Source organism: Zalophus californianus, chromosome 6 (assembly GCF_009762305.2).
Source record: "Zalophus californianus isolate mZalCal1 chromosome 6, mZalCal1.pri.v2, whole genome shotgun sequence".
Classification (NCBI taxonomy): Eukaryota; Metazoa; Chordata; class Mammalia; order Carnivora; family Otariidae; genus Zalophus; species Zalophus californianus.
The window spans coordinates 2,537,559-2,559,549 of record NC_045600.1 but is presented as its reverse complement, the minus strand read 5'-3'; the positions used below and the strand labels follow the sequence as shown (position 1 = coordinate 2,559,549).

Sequence of the window (21,991 nt, the reverse complement as noted above, 5' to 3'; positions counted from 1 at the left end):
CAAGCAGGTCCCAGCACTGCAGCACACTCTACCCCCAAAGCAGCTCATGAGCCCTCCTTTCGTAGCTGGGAGTCCATCCCCAGTCCACGATGCCCCCAAATGGAGGGCCACATCTTAAGTTCTCTGAGGAATCCCTGGGAAGCCACCTTCACCTAGGTTTCAGGTAAAAGAAGGCGTGCCCCATGCTCCACGCCCCAGCAGGACCACATCATCAGATACTCACACCTTTTATTCCAGGGTGTGGGACAGGTTTCCCTGCATTTCTATTGACAGGCTACATATGGTAATCTTACACCTCGTTTGGGAATTCTACATTTGTTGTCTCTTGACACCCCCAACCAAATTTCAGCTTACTGTTCTGATAAATTTATTACATGTACACTGGACAAAGGGTCACTGTTCCTTTGCTGGGCAGTTCTTGGGTGTCTCTGCCTGCCACCCCCTCTAAACCTGCACCTCGCACAGAGAAAGGACCTTGAAAATCTGCAGAGTGGGTACCCAGCAGCATATCAGCTAGCACTAGTGGGGGACAACTTCCCAAGGCTACAGAAAGAACCATTCAAGAAAATTAGAGAAAACAGTGCCTGGTACTCACACAGATTGAGAATAGTATTGTTTTCCACCAGCCAGACTAGAAAAACTCACAGTTCACCAGCATTGGGTAGAATTCTTGAGAAGGTTGTGCCTTGGAAATGGGAATTAGTTCCAGATCTGCCTAAGATCATATAAATAAGACCCCAAAGTATCAAAGTGATTTGAAGAAATTTAACCACATCCCAGAACAAAGCTCAAGAAATTTTATAGGAACACAAAAATATCCAGCACCCAAAAAGATAAAATCACACTATCTGGCATCTAATCAAAGATGACCAAACATTCAGACAGACAAGAAAACACAACCCATAGTGAGAATAACCAATTAAATAAACCAACCCAGAACTTACACAATGTTAGAATTAGCAGAGAGGGACATTAAAACAGTTATTATAACCATATTCCATATGTTTAAAAAAAGTTAATAAAACCACAAAAGACATTTTTTAAAAACCCTAATAGAACTTTTAGGGATGAAAACTACAGTTTCTCGAAAACATACGGTATGGGATTAATGGCAAATTAGACATTATATAGGAAAAGGTTAGCGAATTTGAAGGCATAATAACAGAAGTTATTTAAAATAAAAGTGAGAAAAAAGAATTAGGAAAACAAACAGCATGAGTGAACTGTGGGACAATGTCCAGTGACCCAATATATGGATAACTGGGGTCCTGAAGGAGAAGACCAAGAAAGAGGAGGGACAGAAAAAATATTTAAAGAAACAATGGCTTAATATATGTTAATAAAAAATGGCTTAAAATTTTCCAAATTCGATGAAAACTATAAACTCACAAAGCCAAGAATTTCAATGAGCCCCAAGCACAAGAAACATGGGGGAAAGAACTAAGGCCACACCATAATTGAATTCCTCCAACTCAGTTATTAAAAAAAGAAACAGGGAAAAAAGACACATAACAAGCAGAAGAACAAAATAAAGATGACATCAAATTTCTCTTTTTTTAAAGATTTATTTATTTACTTGAGAGAGAGACAGATAGTGGAAGGAGGGAGAGGCGCGGGAGCGGGGGAGAGAAACGCAAACAGACTCCATGCTGAGAGCAAAGCCTGATGCGGGGCTTGATCTCCCGACCCTGAGATCACAACCCAAGCTGAAACCAAGACTCAGATGCCCAACCAACTGTGCCACCCAGGCGCCCTGGATGACATCAAATTTCTTATTGGAAATTACATAAATGAGAAGACATTGGAACAGCATCTTTAAAAGTATTGAAAAAAAAAAATCCTGCCAGCCTAGAATTCTATACCGAGCAAAAATAACTTTCCAAAAATGAAGGTGAAAATAAAAACGTTTTCAGACATAAGAAGGCCCACCATGAAGACAGAGGCACAGTGCCTGATTGGCCTTGTTGGATTTTATAGACACATTTATTGCTAGGGCGAGCTTCTCTGACTCATTGCTGGGTGCCCTCCAAGACTGCCAATTTTGAGTGGAACCCAGAGCACAAATGAGCTTTCCAGCAGGTCCAGGCTTTGGTGCAAGCTACCCTGCCACCTGAGCGCTATGACCCAGCCAGACCCTCTGTTGTGAGTGTGTCGGAGACTCTTGGCGGGGAAGTCCCAATAGGAAAATCCCTGTGTATACACACAGGGTTTTGGAGTAAGGCCATGCCTTCTTCTGCTGAAAGCTCTTCTGCAGTTCAAAGACAGCTCCTAGCTTGCTGCTGGACCTTAGCAGAGACTTAACACCTGGCCATGGACACCAAGAAACTATGCAACCCAAGCTGTCCGTTACAAAATAGATAGTATCTTATCCACGAAATCATAAAACTGTATGTGCATGCAGCAATCGATTATAAGATGAGACTGAGCCCAAGCCGACCTGGGAGGAACGAGTAAACTTCATGAGTAAGTAGGTGGCTTAGCCTCCATGGTATCTGTTCCTACTCTTTTACCAACTCTTCTGAACCCATGGCTACACCCTCATGGGAAGGGCTGTGACCCATCAAAAAAGGATTGAGAAGGTGGGGCCTGATTTAAAGATTGGTCGGCCTGGAGCTAGCCAGAGGAGGGTGGCTGCCGCTTTGCAGACACGCTCAGGAGAAACCCTGAAAGGCATTGGTGAAGGAAAATTCCCCAGGAGGCAAAACTTCTAGGTTGATCCACAGGCAATGGCTAGTGGGTTGGCTCACCAATCAGAAACTTGGAAAAAATAAACTTTTTTCTAGGAGCTATGGGGGAAATGCAAGTGGATGGATCGCTCAGGATGGGCACAGAATGCTCATCAAAGGGCATCTACTGTGGAGGAGGCTCTTGTGGGTCAAGTGGACCCATTGTGAGGATACCGGCCTCTTTCCTCCCCTCTCAACAGGGGCTTTCTCAACAGGCCCGTGTACTAGTGACCGAGGAGGCAGGCATGGGGGCTATGCAGGGGCTCATCCACATGGACTTCCCTCACTGAAGCTGACTTGGCTTCCATTACAGCTGAGTGCCCACCTTGTCAACATTAGGGCCCCACAGCGAGCTCCTATTATGGTGCCATTCCCCCGGGGGACGGGCAGTTGCCTAGATGCCAGGTTGGTGATGCTGGACCCCTTCCATCATGAAAAGGGCAGTGGTTGGTCCTTGCATACTTCAGGTCAGTACTCGCCTTTCCTGCCACGTCACTTCTGCCAGCACCACCATTTGTAGACTTGGAGAATGTTTTATTTATCCATCACCAAGGCAACTCCAGCATCGCCTTAGACTGAAGGCCTCATTTTCTGGTGAAGGAAGCACAGCAGGCAGACAGCCCATGTCCATGAAATTCCCTGGACTTACCATGTGCCCCGACACCCCAAAGGAGGTGCTTCAGAGAATAGTAGAATGGTCTGCAGAAGACTAGTTATGGTGCTGGCGGAGAGCCAACACCCCGGTCCCGGCGGTCCGGACTGTGGTGTGTGCCTCGACCCGCAAGGCAAGATATAGTGCCACCCCCTCCACCGCCCAAATGCGCGGGTGCGGGAGCCATGCAGTGGAGGTGGGACTGTTCCCTCTCGCTAGAACACCGCATAACACACTGGAAGAATTTCTGCTTTCCTTCCTGTGACCTTGGGCTGGTGTCCAAGAGAGGAATGCCTTCATCAGGAGACAGTCATGCTTCCAGTGCACTAAAGCTGAGGCTGCCCCTGCCCCCCACCAGCTATTTCTGGTTCCTCATGCCACAGAACCAGCAGGCAGAGAAGCGAGCACTGTGGGCCTGGGACACTGAACCCAAGCATCAGAGACTTTGCATTGGTTCTATGCACGGGGCTGGGGCAGGGGATGACGTCTGGAGCCCAGAGGTTTCACTGTGGTGATTAACGATTCTTCCTGGGATAGGGAAGGGAGCTCATTCATGACAGGCCCATAAAGGACTCAGGTCCTGAAGGAACAAAAGTCTGGGTCACCCCACCAAGACGAACAAACAGTGCTGCTGAGGAGCCTGCAGAGAGGGCAGGATGGGGGTTGGTGGCTGAGGAGCGTGCCTCGTAGCAGGTGCTCCTGCAAACAGACCTCATGGGGACTGTCTTCTGCTTGCCCGTCTTCCTCCCCCACCCCCCCCACCCCTTCTATGATGAGGCCTGGCATCTTAGGCTCAGGATGGCACACTCCGGGGTGGCATCGCCCAGGATGATCAGTCGAGGACACATTTCCCGCATAGGACCCGGGCGGATGCTAAAGGACACAAGGGTGGTCAGCGTGCCTCTGCCTCTCAGGTGCCCTCTGCCCCTCTCTACCTGCTTTGCGCCCCAATGGGCTGCACCTATAGGATGGGGAGCTCGGGGCAGAGTCAGACGGCTATCTACCCCCCTCCTCCCCCTTCCCTGTGACTGCAGCCACAGCCTGCCTGGGGCCCCTCTCCTTGAAGCAGCTGCCCCCAAGTTCCAGCCACCCCTCCTTCCTGCTGCCCCTGGAGAACCCAGGGTACTAAAAGCTCTCAGCCACTGCCAGCCCTGGGAGGTTGCCCACACTTCCCGAGAGCCCCACACCCTGCCCACACCTTGGTAAATAGGCCACCTTTTGTGCTGTCCTTGATTTCCTGCTTTCACGGGCCCCTGCTGGGACTCTGACAGAGGCAGTCATATGTACCAGTAATATTCATTATCAGTTACCTGCAATTAAATAATGAAAACCTGAACTTCCAACCCTAGACACATAGATCCATAATGGTCCATGTAGTCATTAAAAAAATTATGGGGATCGGGGCGCCTGGGTGGCTCAGTCGGTTAAGCGGCTGCCTTTGGCTCAGGTCATGGTCCCAGGGTCCTGGGATCGAGCCCCGCATTGGGCTCCCTGCTCGGCGGGAAGCCTGCTTCTCCCCCTACCTCTGCTTGCCACTCCACCTGCTTGGGCTCTCCCTCTCTCTTATCTCTCCCTCTCTCTATCTCTATCAAATAAATAAATAAAATCTTAAAAAAAAAATTACGGGGATCCATTCATTCAACCAACCCAAAGCTGCTGAAGGCCTGCCACGTGCCAGCACCAGCCCTGGGTACCGAGAGTACAGCCGTGTCCCAGATGGATGCTGGAACGTCCACTCTAGTCCGGGGACAGACCACAGACCAGGGCACAGAGAGAGAGAGAGAACTTTGGAGAGTGGCCAGGGCCTCGAGGAAAGCAGACTCGGCAACGTGATGGAGAAGGAGGGGGTACCTGCATTACAGAGATGGGGGACCCAGGGAGGCCTCTGCCCCGTGGTGCCACTGCAGCTAAGACATGAGCAGGAAAGAAGAAGCCATGTGAGGCTCTCCAGGCACAGAATGGGAACCGAAGGTGGCCAGCCCGAGACAGCAGGGAGGGGGCAGGCCAGACATGCACGGGTGGGCCCTGGCCGATGCAACTTTCTGCAATGGCCCCACTTTCCCTGCCAGTTGCCGCCTGGGTCCTGCGGTCATGGTGACCCCGGTGGCGGTTCCTGAGGTTTCCTGCCACCCAAGTCTCTGGGCCGTGGCTCTTCCTGAAGGGTGTTTGTCCTCCTGCTCAACCTCCCAGCTGACAACATGGAGGACTTTGAAGATCAGGGGCATGAGCCAGTACCCTGCCAGGATCAGACACAAAGAAAGTACCCACGGAGACGTGTGTGCATGAAGGAAGGAGGCTGGGAGCCCAGGGAGGGTGGCAGGGATGGAGGGAGGGAAGGCTAGACAGTCCTCTCTCGAGCGTGCTGCTTCTTGTCTCCTTGGCATCTTGACATAGACCGGACTGTGAGTTTGCAAGCCTTGCTCTCCTAATACCCCCATGCATATCCTTGCCTGAGACGCCCCATTGCCTCCAGGAATGTTCCCGGCATCCCAAAGCACTGAACCCAGCAGTGCCCAGCAGCTGCCCATGCAGGATGCTCTGCAGGCTGAGTGAGAGGACCAGACCAGAAGCAGCAGGCTGACTCTGTGACCCCCAGCTCCTCATCTGAAAGGGACATGGAGTCCCTGCATTGCAGAGGCTGCAAGACTTCAGAGGTCATGGCCATAGCCTGCAGTCCCACTGGGCACCTTCTATGCAAAAGTCCCGTGGTGGTACTTACAGATAGTGGCTGCTGACGGCAACGATGCTGGAAGGCGAGACAAGGTGGTGATCGAGACAGCATGCACTACCGCCTCCCTGCCCTGCTGGCCTCCCTACCTGGCAGTCTCCCCCGCCCTCTGCCATGGCCAGAGGCATCTTCCCAAAGGCTGGCTCTGACCACATCTCTCCTGCTCAGAAGCCTTCCATGGCTCCTCACTGTCTCAGGGATACATGGGGCCCTCTGGAGCCTCCAATCTAGGATTTCTGTTCCAGAGCCTACAGCAATGCAGAAAGAACCACTCACTGCCTGGAAGGAGCACGTATGCAGGCCGGACCAGGGAGTCAGGGAGGAGGCATCCAGAGTGCACGCGTGTTGGGGGCAGCTTGGGGGAGGACATCAAGGCTCCGCAACAAAACCTGAAAACACTCTAAGTGCTCTGTGCACGGCTTTGCAGACCAGCCCGCTGAGAACTCGGTGAGGCAGGGACAGGAACGGCCCCCTGCTTCAGAAGAGGAAACCGAGGCTCGGGGAAGTGAAGCAGCTGCTGGGAAATAGCGGGCCTGCTTCTGAGCTGGCCCTGGCCCACCACGCTGCCTTCCCCAAAGTAGCAAGGCCCTCCTTCTAGACCTTCTAAACCAGGCTGGTGTCCCCTCCTGGGAAAAAAGAATAACCCAGAGACTTCTATCTGTCGAGCACTTTCCACGCAGCCTCTTGCTTATCTGCACTCGGTCTTGTTCTCCTCCTCGCTAATCTTTGAGGAAACTGAGGCTCTGAGTGGCCAAGAGACCCACCCAGGGGCACCCGGCCGAGTCAGAACTTCCTCTAAGTCTGTGTGGCCAGCAGAGGCCTGAGTGTTGCCCCTGAGCACAGAGATGTCCCCAGGCTGCAAGGCTGACATGTCCAGCCTGGAATGTGGACCGTGGAGGCCTAGGAGGGTCAGACTGAGGCTATTCCTGTCCTTCTGCCACCCCTTCCACCTTGTGGTTCTCAAAGTGCGGTCCCCAGACCCAACTAGCTGCATCGCCCCCTGGGAACTTGTTAGAAACGCACGTCAGACTCACTGACCCAGAACCAGTGGAATAGGGGCCTCCCCGTAATTCGGCCGCATGCTCAAGACTGAGAACCAGCCCAGGGGCTCTGGACTGATTCCGTTTCCTTCCAGGGCCTCTGTTCTGGGCCATGGTGGGCACGAACAGCCCCACCCCCCGGAACAGAGAGAGGGAACCCAGGGTGCGGTCACCTTCAGGGTGACACCTACTTTGGACACCCCCGTGGCCAGTCCCCTGCCTCACCTGAGTCCAGCGGAAGAACGAAACCCATTAGCAAGTTACCCCTTACCTGCTGAATGGGTCTAATGCTCCCCACCTCGTGCGGATTAAGTGGGGGTAATGCGCGGGGTGGGCGGACAAGGCACTTCACAACTCCTTTATCCTCAGTAGATCTCACCCGCCCCGCGCCCCTCGCCGAGCTCGGAGGACCAGCTCCCTAAATCGGCCGTGGAGACCCCCAGCGCGAGTCTCCCTGCGGACTGGGCGCGGGTCAGGGAGTCGGAGGCCGGGCCCCTCCCCGCAGGGCCCGCGGCCCGCACCGCCCCTCGCGTCGGTTCTTCCGGCCTTTCCCCTCCATGCGGAGCGCACGCCGCGGGGCGCAGGGTCGGGGGCCCTCTGCTCGCACTCACGAGGCGCGCCCGGGGCGGCAGCTGTCGCACTGCGCATTCGGTGAATGGACGCGGGAGGAAACAGGGGCCCGCGCCGCCGCAGGACCCGCCGTGGGGGGCGGGACCGACTGGGGCTGCGGGGGCCGGGTTCGGGGGCGACGGGAGTACGGGAGTGCCCGCGCCTGGGCGTGCGTTCTCCTCCGCTGCTCCCCGCTCAGGGGCCGGCAGGATCGAGGGGTGCCAGGTCCCATCACTCAGCCTGCTCGGCCTCCAGGCCTTGAACCCCGCAGGCGGGGCTGGGAGGAAGAGCCGTCCTCTCCCCCCCACACACACACACCCCCACCCCCGCGCCGTTTGGCTCCGGTCCGGCCTGTCCCCGGGCCCGCGGTCACGGCTTTGCCCCCCAGCGCGCAGAGGGTTCACGTGGGGGCTTTTAGAGCCCAGCCTCCGCCGGCCCGAAGAATCGATTAACGGGAGGCTGCCGGGGAGTGGGCAGTTTCTGAGCGGTCCCAGGGCCTACAACCCCGCCACCACCCCCACCCCCCACCCGGGGTCTGCAGGGACTCGGCGCCCCCGGGACGTGGAGAGAGGGACGACTCCAGGGCTCGCCTGCGGCCCCTGGTCTTGGAAGGCAGGAGGGGCCGGGAAAACAGAGTCCCACGCTCAACTCTGCGTGGTGAGCCCTGAGGCAAGCCCCCTCCCTCTCGGCGTCTGCGTCTGAGCCCGTACCTGTTCCCAGGGCTACGGTGAGAGCTGGCGGACCGACCGGATTGGCCGCGTCCCAACTGGGGTGTGGCCAGCGGTAAGTGGAGGTACCGCGAGAGGTGTGCCTCCCCACCGCCCCGCGCCCCAGTACCCCAGTAAGCCAGAGCGGCAGCCCAGCGAGGCGGTGAGCAGTCTCGTGTGCCCCCTCCAAATCCCAGCCTTGGCTCGCACTCAGCTCTGTGGCCCTGGGCAGGTTTCTCAGCCTCTCTGTGCCTTTGTCTCCTCCATAGAATGGGATAATAAAATACCCTCCTTGTAGGGTGTCCATGATTAAATGAGCCAGGCAAAGCCCCCAGGCAGGGCTGCTAGAATTCCGGTGTATCCACCCCAGAACCGTGCTACGCTCTACGAACGTCTGTGTGCATTAAAGGGGCACCTATTTTAAACTTTACGTGTCTTACACAAAGGTGGCTCAGGGCAGGCACGGCTCATTTACCAAGGCTTCCTGGAGAAGGGTCTGTCACCACCTCTGTGAACAGGAGCTGTGGCTTAGTGGGGTGGGGATGGGTGGCCATATGTGGTGAGACCTGGGATCTCTGAGGATGGCCAGCCGGGTCCTGCCCTTTGCTTCTGGCAGTGGGTAGACCTCTGAAGGTTCTAGACATTAAAACTCTGACACCCCACCCCCACCCCACCACCAGGTATCCTGCCCACCCTCACTTTCTGGGGGTGGGTTGGAGTGAGGCAGCTGGAAGGACTGGCGACAGCACTGTCCCCAGTGGTGGGCGGGCCCAGAGTGGGGTGGGGCCAGCGCCCTGCTAGCAGGACGCGGGTGGGATGACGTCTGCCCCGGTGACCTCGGCGGGCAGCGTGACCTTGGACAGCTCTCTTCCATCCCTGTTGCCTGGGTCAGCTTTGCAGTGGGACCAGCCTCAGGTCCCGGCAGCAGCCCCACTGTCGCCTGCCCTGGTCGTAGTCCCCACACTTGGGCTGCCTCTCTCGCTTCCATCCCCACCTGTCCAATGTCACCTGTCCTTCAGGCCCGAAATCAAGCACCGTCACCTCCTCTCAGGCCACCGGCTACAGACCTCGGATGGGCCCGCGGAGTCAAGCTCCCTGCGCGGGGGACCAGCGGGCTCCCCGGCCTGTGAAATGGGGAGCAAGCCCCTTCCTCCGCCAGTGCGCAGGGGGTTGTATTGTGCGGGGCGCCCGCCAGGGAGCCTGGACGGCTTTGCTCCCGCGACCCCCTCTTTTCGAGCCCCAGTTTTTCCTGATGTGCCAGGGGTAGAGGCTGCGGGCGGGCGGCGCTGAGTGGGGAAGGAACGTCAACCGGATGCCCCCTGGCTCCGGCGACGGGAATCTGCACCCGTCCCCGCGGGGAGGAAGGGAGGGCCCGAGGCTTGGAGAAACTGAGACCAGGAGACAGACTCTGAGCCACCTGGTCCGAGGGGAGAGCGGGGCATCGGACAGCGCCCGTCTGAGGGCAGCGAAGCCCCCAGGCGGGTCGTCCGTGAAGCTGTCTTTCCCTCTTTCGTGGGGAGTGGGACGTGGGGAATGGGGCGGAGGGATGGGCGCCCCCAGGCTCTCTTGGTGCGCATGGCCGCCCCTTCGCCCACCATCGGGGAGGTCCCTGGACGTTGAGCGGTGTTTCCCAGGCTGGGAGGGGTGCTGGAGCGAAGCCCCGCAGCCCACCGGGAACGCCCACCCCAGACTCCTGGAGCCCCGAAGGGATGGGCCTGGCAGCCCAAGTGACACCCAGCCTCATTCACCCCGACTCCCTCACACGCCCCAACCCCCCATGCTCAGTCCTGCGCAGTGCAGGTCAAGGGAGGGCGGTTCAGGTCTGGAGGACAGGCTCGCGTCTTTCTCCTATCCCTACTCCAGCCTCCCAGGGAGGACAGATTTTTTCCCCCCACCCCGCCCACCCCGCCCCTCTGCCCCAGGGCACACCTGCAGGCCTCAGGGATGCTGCGGTGGTGGCTGATGGCAACGCTGGAGGCTCCTGGGTCCTATAGACCCTGGGAAGGGTGCTTTGCACTGTGCCCACCCACCTGCTCACCCTTGCTTCCTGGGACTGCCTCTGTTGGTGTGATTCTCTTATTATGACATTTTAAAAACTCTGAAATCTGGGGCGCCTGGGTGGCTCAGTCGTTAAGCGTCTGCCTTAGGCTCAGGTCATAATCCCAGGGTCCTGGGATCGAGCCCACATTAGGCTCCCTGCTCAGCGGGAAGCCTGCTTTTCCCTCTCCCACTCCCTCTGCTTGTGTACCCCCCCCCGTCAAATAAATAAAATCTTAAAAAATAAAATAAAACTCTGAAATCTGATTATTTGCATTAGAGAGAAAGGTCCTGAAACTTTGTGCAGTCAACCAATCTCGAGGGGCTGAAGATTTAGTGTTGGTGCCAGACAGGTGGAAATTTTATTGAGATGAGACAGTCAGTAGAAGGGGATGGAGGTTTTCTCCAGCCAGACCTTTCCTTAACCATCTCGGTCAATTCATCCCTTAGCAGGTCCTCTTCTCACCTGGGGTAATTTAGTCAGGACCCTTAGGACCAAGGGCGTCGAGGCTCGGTCCTGAAGCTGCCTCTCGAGGATCAGCACGTGAGGACAAAGAACAGGCCGATGGTGCTCGTGTCCCACTTCAAAATATTAAATGTTTCAAATTAACACCCCAAAGCTGCTGTGTTGTCGCTACCCTGCGGCGGCCATCTGGGAGTCTGGGGTGTTTTACCCGAGAACGGCCGCAAGAGGGCGCGCAGAGCAAACCTTCCTGGACCAGAACCAGGATTCCACCTGCCCTGGCTACCCCCAGCGCATGGGGGCAGGCTGCCCTCCACCCCCATTAAAGCTTTGGAGGGTGTGTGTGGTAAGGGGGTGGTTAAGGGCATAATTCTAGTCTCACCGCGGCCATCAGTGCGGGAACCTCAGAGATCGTTGGTCCTTACTCTTCACTTGGTCCACTCTATCCTCCTACTACGTCGGTAGGGACTACAGGTCCAGAAAGGGGCAGGGCCTCCCAAGGATACACAGCAAAGGCTGAGTGAGGCCAGGACACAAGGCTCCTGCCTCCAGAACTGCCCGTCTCCTGGTGGAGGCCGGGCAGGAGGAGGAGGAGCACCATCGGAGGCTAGAGGCAAAGATGGGCCCCAAGGCTGACTCTGCGGGCTCAGATATGGGCCTCCAGGCCTGTCCTTAAAGATACTCCCTGTCCCCAGCCTGCTGCTCCACCACCAGAGCCTTTGCCTCAAGGGCCTTGAGCACTTCCTGAGAAGCCTGTTAGCAGCAATCCCCAGGAGCCGTGAGGCCCTTGTCAGCTAACACCTTGGATGATAACCAACACCCTAGGTGACAGCTAGCACCCTCATTAACAAGTAGGAAGAGCAATTCCTGCCCCAGGTGGAAAGTGGCCTTTTGGGGGTTGGGGGGTGTAAATGGGAGCATGCCAACATACACTTTCCTGACACAGGGTGTCTAGGTGTAGGGATGGTACACTTGCAGGCACAGGCACCACTCTGGCATTGCTGTGTGACCCTAAGGCAGGCCCCTGTCCTTCTGGTTGCCTGGTTCAGGTACTCTTCAGTGGAGAAATGCATGTGGAACTTGCTTAGAACTTAGCTGACTGGGATACTTACCTGCCTAAAACCCTCCTAGAGCTCACTGTTGTCGTCAGGGACCCATCATCAGGGATCTATCCCTTAGCCGGGTGTTCCTAGTCTTGCATGACCTCTGCCAACCTCTTTTTCCAGGCTTACCCCTCTTTACACCCACATCATCAGGTCTCCCAAACTGCAGCCTCCATGGCCAGATCAGGCCTCTGCCGATCTGCTGTGATGTCCGCTCCTGGCCCTCCCCCTGGGAAACTTGTGCACAGAGCTCTGGCTTCCCTATGGCCAGGAGAGGGAGGCACCAAGGTTTAGACACAGCATATATTTTTACAATGACACTTCTCTGTCTGACTTGTCTCTTCTTTTTGGATCGTCAGATTGTAAATTCATCAGACCATGAAATTGGATGGGCTCTTATTCATCTCGATGATCCTAGAACCCAGCACGAACGTTGAGTAATACGTGTTTCATATTAATATTTATTAATGCATGTTTAGTTTATGATTGGATGGGTGAAGGAATGGTGAGAAGATAGGTGGGTGAGAGAATGATTGGTATGGTTGGTAGAGAGAAGTGAAAAAAGTCAACTGACGTTTACGTGTATGGGTGACAAGGATATAGGGGTAACGGATGAATGCTGGGCAGAATGATGAATGGGTGAAATACTAGGTGAATGCATGGTTGGTAGGGGATGAATGACTGGATGGAGAGATGAATTAATGGATGAAAGATGGATGCAATGTAGAATGCGTGCGTGCGTGCGTGTGTGTGTGTGTGTGTGACGTGGATGAGTGTATAGATAATGGTTGGATAAGTATCGGAAGCATGGTAGAGGGAGGTACTAAATGGGTACTGAGAGAATCTATAGATAGAGGACGAATTACAGATAATGGGTGGTGGATGGTGGATGCTCGGTGGGTGGCTGCATCATGGAAGCATGGATGGATGGTGGATAAATAGTAAGTGGATGATTATGATGCGTCTATCCATAGAGAATGGATGGCTAGATGGCAGATAAATGTGAATGGATGTATGGTTGAGGATGTATGGATTGTGAATGATGTACAAGGGGTTGAATGGTGCACGAGTAGAGAAAAAGATGACAAATGAACGGTTGCTAGGTCAACGGGTCGTGGTTTGTGTGCTATGGGAGTACAGATGGAAGGTGGGTAATGAAAAGATAATGAATGGGTGGATTCTGAATGGATGGTTATGTGATGAATGGATGATAATTAAATGACAGACGGCTACATCTCAGAAAATGGAAGCATGAAAGGTGAAAAGTGAAGGAGAAGATGGTGGAGAGTTGATGGACGGATGGTAGATGGTGAGTGGTGTATGGTAAATGCATTGTTTAGTGTATAAATGGAGGAAGATGGGTACATGGCAAGTGGATGGTGAATGAATAATGAAGATGGATATTAAATGGATAGTGAGTAACGGGTGGGAGCTGATGCACAGTTGATAAATGGACGGATCGTGGATGGATTGTAATGGTGGATGGAGTATGGCGGTTGAATGCTCACTGTTATCTCTCTACCTCCAGCCCCTAGAACAAAAGTGGGCACATAGAAGGCGCTCAATAAATTTTTCTATAATGGATGAATATGGATGGATGGTAGAAGATACCTGAATGGGTTTTGGATGAATAGTGAATTATGGCTGGATGATGGACAGAGAATATTGTGAGATGGACAATGAATGGATAGGTATGTGGTGGATAGGGAAAAGAGTTGGGTGGATGGTAGATGGTTAGTGAATGGATGGATGGTGGGTCATAGTTCATAGAAATATGAATGGAGGAGTGATGGTGATTGGTAACTGAATTGTAGATGGGATGAATTGTGGCTGATCGTATAGATGGAGGCTAGTGGATGGGTAGGGGATAAATCCAGGTAAATGGGCAGTAGACAAATGATAGATTGATTAATGACAACCAGACATATGGTAGATGGATAAATGAATGGTAGATGGATAGTGGTTTAATATTGATGGAAAGCTGTTAGACAGTGAATGATGCGTGGATAGGTGGTGGATGGATGGATGGTGAATTAATGTTGGACTGATGGGTATTTTTGTGGTGTATGGATGCTTAGTAAATAGTGGGTATGGGTGGCGAATGGATGGATGCATGGCTGAAATGAATACCGGTTGGATCGTGGGTGGTGGTTGGGGTTGGAAGGTTAATGAATGTGGGATGGTGCCTGGACGGTGATTGGTCGGTAGAGGATTCGTGGATAGGTGGTGCATGGTGCATAATGGTTGGAGGAGCGGATGCTGAGTGGTGGACTGTGGATGTTGGCTAGAAGCTGGGTGTTAGATAAAGGATGGTGGGTGTTAGGTGCTGGATGGTGGAAGGGTGGGGAATTATGTGGGCCAGAGGCCATGCACCTTGGCCTCAGGCGTCAGGTCTGCACACCAGGCCGAACGAAACTGTCCCAGGACGCTTTCGTTCCTTTTCAGGAATGGGATTGGGGATGAAGATGAGCAGGAAGCAGGGCAGTAACACACCCTGCCCCCACCCTGTTGGCCAACCCGCCTGTTTTCCTTCTCTTCACTCCTTCAAATTGGAGGGTGTCCTCCTTCCTTGTATCTGGCCCCGCTGAAATCTGACCCCCACCCCAATTCCTGAACCTCGAACCTGAGGCTTGGGGTCTCAAGTGACTGGGATCAGGTTCTGGGGGATGTTGTTTTGTCAAAGGGAGGCTGCGGCCGGGGTGCTACCTGGGAGCTGGGGCTGGGAGCGCGGAAGCGCCCCGGGGCCTGAGTGTGAATGAGGGGCCGGGAGCGCGCGTGTGGGCGGAGAGCGCGCGGGAGGGCGGGCGGCCGCCAGGGAGGGCGGACCCAGGCTCGCAGCTCCGAGCCGAGCCTGGCGACCCGGCGAGAGCATCCAGCGCCGGAGGGTGAGTGTGAGCGAGGCGCAAGGGGTGCCCCCCCCCACGCTAGTCCCGGCCCTCGCCCCCGGTGCGCCCTGGCTGGGAGGGGAGGAGGGGGGGAGTTTGGGGGGTTTCGAGTCGGAGCTGCCCCGGGGAAAGAGGAGCGAGTGGGGGCCGCGCTCAGCTGCCGGCTGCGGACGCCGGGCTTTGGGCGAGAGCAGTGCTCCTGGGGGCTGTGCACAGCCACACCTGGCCTGCCCCACCTGGGCGCCGGCGGAGGTGTGGGGGGTGGGAGTCCCTGAGGTGCGGATGCTGCCGCTCGCGCTGGACCCCGGCGCGGGACAGCGGGGAGGCAGCCCCTAAAGACTTGCTGCCTGCCTGCCTGGCCCCTGGCTCAGCCCAAGGGGACAGCTCTGTCATCGGCCTCTCTCATCTCTCCGCCACTCTCCCTCTATCTGCATGGTCCCTCTGGCTCTGTTTCCCTCTTCTCTCTCCAGTCCTGTCACCTCTGTTTTGTCTCTGGCCGGCTGGTTCTTCTGCTTTCCGCTCTTTCTCGAACCTGTGTGGATCTCTGAGTCCAGTCTCTTGGTCTCTGGCCTGGCTGCGCCCGGCTCCAGCTGAGGTTCTGAGTCCTGGGATGGGATTCCAAGAGGGGCTCATGTGGCAGGACTGATGCGGGCGCATCGGCTGGGAGAGGGAGGCTAGGCACTCACTCCCTCCCGCTCTGGGATTGGGTGGAGGCCTATGGCCCCCTCCCAGCCTTGCCTGGGTCTCAATAGGACCTGACCAAACAGCTGGGTGTTTGGTGAAAGAAAGCTCATATCCCAGAATAGCAACCCTCCCCCTGTGCTGGGTGCCCGCAGGACCCCTCCCCCACAACCAGCAAGGCTTCTCAGGCATTCCATCCCCCAGCTTGCTGCTCTCCCTCTGCCCCAGGTCCCTCCCAGCACTCCTGCCCCCTCGCCTGTGGCCCCCTGCGGCCTCCCAGCCAGACCCCTCCCCCATTTCTGCCTCTGGCCAAGTGCAGGTGGAGAGTCCAAGGCTGGTGCCTATGAGGCCCGCCAGGGTCTCTCTTCCCAAAACTCTTGCTGTGCCATCTCTGGCTGGGCTCCTTTGCCCTTGTGCTGGCCCAAGTGGGCATGGCCAAGTGCAGGCAGGATGCCGTTTTCCCTTTGGCTGTGGGTGTCGAGGGCCTGGCCCAGAGCGGGTGTGGGGTGTCCGCTCTCAGAGAGGACGTGGCCACCTTTGCCTCTGGCTGACTTGAACCTGACCCCCGCTGCTCCCAGCCTCCTGGCTCAGAAACCCGTTTGGGTCCCCAGATGTCTTGCCCTCCCCTAGCTGTTCCCTGTCGCAGACATCTCTCCTCCCCACTGGCCTGGCTGCCTCCTGCTCAGCCCCCAGGCCTCACATCAGCTGACCGTCTTCAAGGAAGCCTTCGTGGGTCTCAAGGCTGAGTCAGCTTCTCCTGCTCTGCCCCTGCCCTTCTGCAACCCTGGGCACGGTGGGTGGTGCCTGTCCAGGGCCCCCTCCAATGGTGGGTTTGGGCGGGGAGCAGGGGTGCAAGAGGTCCAGCTGAAGCAGGGGGCTGTGGGCCCAGGGTGGGCTGGGTGTAGGCTGGAGCAGTCGGAAGCTTCCAGGAGGAGAGTGGACTCCAGTATCTGTCCCACAGCAGACACCTCGTTTCTCCCCTTGTCTTCGTGCACCCCAGCGGTGGCAACAGCATGACTGCCCCCCAGCCTGCCATGCCAGAGCTAAGTCCAGCGGAGGAGACTGGAGGGCCAGCAGGAAAGGTATGCAGTTGGGGCCCTGGGGTGTGCCAGCCATGGGGGACAGGAGAAAGCCAGCCTCAAGCCCTGGCCCGTGATTTGAGGCATGCCTCAGTTTACCCATCTGTGTGAGAGAGGCGGTTGCTCCTCTCTAGAAGTCTGCTGCATAAAGCAATTGAAGGCCGAGCCTCCCTGGCTTCCTCAGCACCACTCCTGGACCTCGAGGACTCTAGGGTTTGCTCCCCAAAGCAGTTTGCTCTCTGCTGGGTGAGGCAATGCCAGAGTCCCCTGTCCTGGTCCCCTAGTTTTCGGGGGCTGTGTTAATGCAGCCAAAAAGTGAAGTCCTACGTGAGGGGTGCAGTCTTAATGTTCTGCGTTCTGGAGTTGGGACACTGTCATTGTGTTGGCACTGCGGGCGGGCAGCGGGGCTAGAGAAGGGGGCTGGCCCAGAGTCACACGGGGGCCAACCTCCCTGGCAGGACAGATGGACGCCAAGCCTTAGACCTCCAAGCACCGCTGGCTGGACCTCCCCCATCCCAGTGGCACACTCTGGGCCGAGGAGCGCCCCGGTTGGGGGTCAGCGGGCCTTCGCAGAGGAGGACAGGGAGAAGAACGGCAGGTGGGGAGGGATTCCAGGAGGACCCGCAATGCTAGCAGGAGGAGCCGGGATGGCCCGGTCGCTGGGGCGTGGCCAGGTCCCTGCACTGCTGTTCCTCTGATTCCACAGATGTCCCAGCCCCGTGGGGTCACCTGTGGTACCCGGCGGAAATGCCGATTCCTGGGCCCCACCCGGAGAGTCTGGGCTCGAGCCCAGGAATGTGCATTTAAACACATGTTCAGATGGTCCTGCTGTGGGGGTTCCGAGCCATTTAGCAAAACCCTGCAGCTGTGTGCTTGCTTTTCCTCAAGGCGCTCACGCCATTGGGGGAGGGAGCCAGGCACCAAGCAGGTCTACATCAGAGAGTTGTGGGGTGGGGAGCTCCAGGAAGGGGGGCCTGCTGGGGCAGAGGGGCGGAGGGATGCGGGACAGTGCAGGCGTCAGCTGCTGTGGCGTCACTTGCAGCTCAGGCCCCTACCTCGGAAGGCCTTGGATGGGAGGCGGAGCTGCTGAGGGCACCAGGAGGGCTTGGGGAGGCAGCCCCCGCACACTCTTGTGGGCACCAAACAATGAGCCTAGAGCAAGCCCAGAGAGCCTCCGGTTGCCATGGTAACAGCTTCCCAGCTCCTCTGAGCTGGGGAGGAGACCAAGGGCCCAGCAGGGAAGACCCCAGGAAGGGGATGTGCAGGATACAGGAGGCAGCTGGGGATGCACAGAAGCCCTGGGCTCACTCACCCACAGTGTGGCCTTGGCCTCTCTGGCCTCAGGCTCCTGTCTGTGAAATGGGCCTAAGGGCTGAGCCCATTTGGTGCCCTTTGGTGCCCCAGGTGCTGAGTGCTCCAACCCCAGTGGTGGGATGGGGGAGGGGCCGGCACCTGCACCCGCCCCCGCCACACACACACACACACACACACACACACACACACACGTGAAGCTTGGGCAGAGAGGGCCCCTGATCCTCCCAGTGAACAGAGTGCAGGACAGGTGTGGGAGGGAGCAGGGAGCCCGGGGCTCGGCATCACCCCGACCGCTGCCCACCCTCCCTGCAGACTGCGGCAGGTGCCTGGGAGAAGGGCCCTCGGCTGGGCCAGCGGCTGCCCTCAATTGTGGTGGAGTCCAGCGAGGTGGGTTCTGTGGAGAGTGGGGAGCTGCGTTGGCCCCCAGAGGGTGCCCTGAGGGCGTCCGCCAAGAGCCGGGTTGCTGCTGGTGAGTGAGGGGCTGTGGGGGTGCCAAGAGAAATGTCAGAAGCAGGGGCTCCTCCTGCCCGCTCCTGCAAGCAGGGCCCCCCACCGCTCCCATGTGCCCATCTTCCGAGCCTCCGCGTGGGCGCCTGGGGGCCTCCTGGCCTTGACCCCCTCGCCGTCCAATGTCCCCTCCCACCTGCACACGGGGACACCGTCGGCTGTGGTGGCCCCAGGCCTGGCCCATGAGAGGTCTGCTGGACCCGGGACTAAATGCTCCCACTCAGAGATCCGGCTCTTCTCTCCCTCCTGATTCATTGCCTTAGAGACGAGTGTGGTTCAAAGGTGAGGGGATGGGTGCTGAGCAGGCTTGACCCAGGTGCCCATGATGTGGGGAGATGCGCCAGCCCGGTAGCAGGCTCGCCTGCTGGCCATAGGTGCCTGGTCAAAGGCCAAGGGGCTGCCAGAGCCAAGGAAGCTTCTGGAAGGAGGAGGATGTGTGGGCAGGAGAGGGGTCTTCCAGGGGCCAGGTGTGAGGCATGGGAGAGACAGCAGGCTGGCCAATGGGGGCCTCTGTGGAGGGCACATGAGGGGTGAGCTGTGCCCTGGGAAGTTTCGTCCCCTGGGGAGTCTGTCTCTTGAAGAGGAAATGAATTTGGCCTCAGCTGGGGCCGCCTAGCACCCTCCTGCCCTCTCCCCCTCCTCAGATGTCGGCCCCCCAACAGCTTGGGCCCAGAAGGGGCCTGTCCGGGCCATAACCCCCACCTTTCCCCAAAGCCCCCTCAACCTCTGTCAGGTTCCATCCAGGGCCCAGAGCGGCACCAGGGACCACCCCTTGGGTACCCACTGGAACTTGGGCTCTGGGGAGGGTCTCCAGGTGGGCCCTGGACTTCCCCTCAATCTGCCACCTCCTTGCTCTGTTAGACGTGTCAGGGGAGGGAGTGCTCCTGCTCCCAGAGCCAGGCCTTGCCGGGCCCTGCCTGCCCTGCCTGGCTGAAGCACCCCGCCCCCCCTCCCCCAGACCCTCCAACTCCTTGCAAGCCTATCAGAAATGCAGCCCCACCAACACGGAGGCCTTTATGTTTCTGCAGCCCCCTCACCTAGGGAAGCACCAGAGAAGGCTCCAGATGACGCCAGCAGTGAGCGGGCCAGCTGCAAGGACCAGGCTCCCCAAGCCCCCTAGTGAGGCGACAGGGACATGGCCGGATTCTGCTGGGAGGGGGGGCCCTGCAGACCCTGCCCCTGCTCGCTGACAGCTGACAGGGCCTCAGCCCCGGGGTGGCTGGGCTGACGCTTGGAGCGGGGGGAGCGGAGCCACCTCCTCGGCCTCACGGGGTCTGGCCAGGACTGCAGGCCTGCCCTCTCCCATCCGCAGCCCAGGTCTGGATCACACCCTCCTTGTCCTGAGGTTTGAAGCAGAAATAAAGGCCCTTCCTGGTGGCTGGCGGGCATGTTTGCTAGGGACTCGAAGGGCTGGGGACAGTTTTGGTTTTGCCATGGCCTTCCAGACAAGGGCCGTGACTCGGAGCCCACGCTGACCAGGCCAGAGTGCCAAGTGAGGGACCACGCGGGTGTTCTACACTGGGGGTGGGGTGGCTGGTGGGGCCATCCAGGGGCCGTGGAGTTTGCTCCTCGGGCTCCCCTGCCCAGAGGCTTCTGCTCTGCTCGGCCTCAGCTGGGACCGCCCAAGGCAGGACCAGCTTCCTCCGGGTGGCCCTCCCACCTCTCCTTGGGGCCTCCAGCTCTGGCTGGACCCTGAGGGCAAGATTCCTTCCTCTCACACCCCTCCTCACTGGGTGCATGGGGCACAGGAATGGTCCATGGGATGGGGTGTCCTATACCAGGCTGGATCTCATTAAATCCTTGCAAAAGTCCCACTTTGCAGATGAACAACACTGACGTGTGAAAGAGGCACCCAAGGCTTGTCCTGGCCCCGGCTATGACGGGATCCCTGGGGCTGAGTGTGGAGGCCCCTCTTCCTGCCCACGTGAGGGTCCTGTCCCTCCATGGGGTCCAGCGACATTGTCTCTTGGCTCTGTCCCTCCTCTGTACCAGGGGAGCCCTCCTGGCTGGTTGGGGTTAGGATGGGGGGCAGAAACCTGATCACTGCCTGGGCCCAGGTGGGCCGCCCCCCCTCCCATCCTCGCATTCTGGTCCCCTGCCCTTGGCTAGCCTGACCCAGGACAGAGGAAGCTTAGGGCCTGGCAGGAGGCAGCCCTGCATAAATGTTAGCTCAACAAAGTCCTCGGGCCCAGGTCGGGTGGGACAGGGCCCTGGTGAGCTCGTGGGGGCAGGCAGGATACACAGGCCCTTCTGTTCTTTCCTGGAGGCCTTGCTGCCCTCAAGGATGAATAAGGCGCTTTCTCCAGCACGCCTTCCTTCTAAAAATAACCCACCCCCCAAACGCAGGAGAGGTGGGAGGCGGAGGTGCAGAAGTTGGCCCCGGCAGCCTGTTTTCATTTTAACCCCGTGGCCCCATGGGCCACGGTCATAGTCCCAGATGTCTCCCTAGTCCCCCCAGGTCTCTAGGAGAGGCGTTGGACTGCCCTTCCAAGTCCTTCCTGTCCCTCTTTGCCAGCCCTCCTGTGGTCCCACAGGGACATGGGCGGGGGGCAGACAGTTCACAGGAAGCACCCCAGGACTTGCAGACTGACACACGGGACATGGGGCAAGGCACTTGAGCAAACAGGGATGATTTCCATATTCCTGGTGCGGAATGTGAGGGGGGCCAGCCAGGGTGTGGCCTGAGATTTACTGAGATTTCGGGGCCCTCCCGGGCACAGTGTTACACCCATTTATATAGGACTTTCCCGAGGTCCCACAGCTGACAAGTAGCTGAGCTGGGACAGAATCCAGGTCCCTTGAGCCCCAGGCCTGAGTGGTACCCACAATACCACCCTGGAGCCCACCATCTACCAGGCAGGCCTTGAGTGGAGGTGACCCATAGTTGGAGGTCCCAAGACCCTGTGGTGCTCAGTGAGCCCAGGGGTGGGGGGAGTCCGACCCACCGAGGCAGTCCAGTGGGGGCAGGGCAGAGCAGAGCAGAGCATCTGTTTGCCCCACCGAGCTTGGGCCCCCAGCCTGCAGGACCCAGTCCCTTGAAGACAGGGCCCCCAGCCGACTCACCTTCACTCGCAAGGGCTTGTGCCCGTTAGGGGGCGGTGCCAGAAGTGGATGCCCGCCCACCCTGTAGTCCCGCCCAAATTTCCTGAGGCCCCGCCCCCGGCAGGCAGGCAGGCAGGCGCGCCCGACCTGGGGAAAGGGCCTTGGGAATCATCCTGCGGCTGGTTGGGGTCACTGCCTAGTGCAGGTCGGAGATGGGCTACCTCAACTTTGCAATATCCGCCTCGGGGAGAGAGGCGCCGTCCCCTGCCCCGACCCAAAGCCCGTTCCTGCTCTCCGACTGGTCTGTGTTTGGTCCTGGCCGCGGTGTGGGTGAAATTTGCCCCCTCCTGCATCTGCATTCGGGGTGTGACAGCTTGGCTTCCCAGGAACCCCGGGTGGGGCTGCCCTTCCCCACCTG

General features: G+C 57.7%; 1 protein-coding gene across 2 annotated transcripts; it reads left to right on the top strand.

The window, feature by feature from the left end:
- Nucleotides 1-14,860: 14,860 nt before the first annotated feature.
- On the top strand, nucleotides 14,861-19,896 carry LBHD2 (LBH domain containing 2). 2 transcript variants are annotated; one of them, XM_027572539.2, is made up of 4 exons: nucleotides 14,861-14,950; nucleotides 16,632-16,713; nucleotides 18,337-18,493; nucleotides 19,560-19,896. In XM_027572539.2, the coding sequence occupies exons 2-4, from the start codon at nucleotides 16,645-16,647 to the stop codon at nucleotides 19,649-19,651; spliced, it is 318 nt and encodes a 105-aa protein (XP_027428340.2). In that variant the 5' UTR covers nucleotides 14,861-14,950; nucleotides 16,632-16,644; the 3' UTR covers nucleotides 19,652-19,896. The 2 variants fall into 2 exon arrangements, with proteins under 2 accessions (XP_027428340.2, XP_027428341.2); XM_027572540.2 differs by having other exon boundaries at nucleotides 14,918-14,950; nucleotides 16,593-16,713.
- The last annotated feature ends 2,095 nt before the right edge of the window (nucleotides 19,897-21,991 follow it).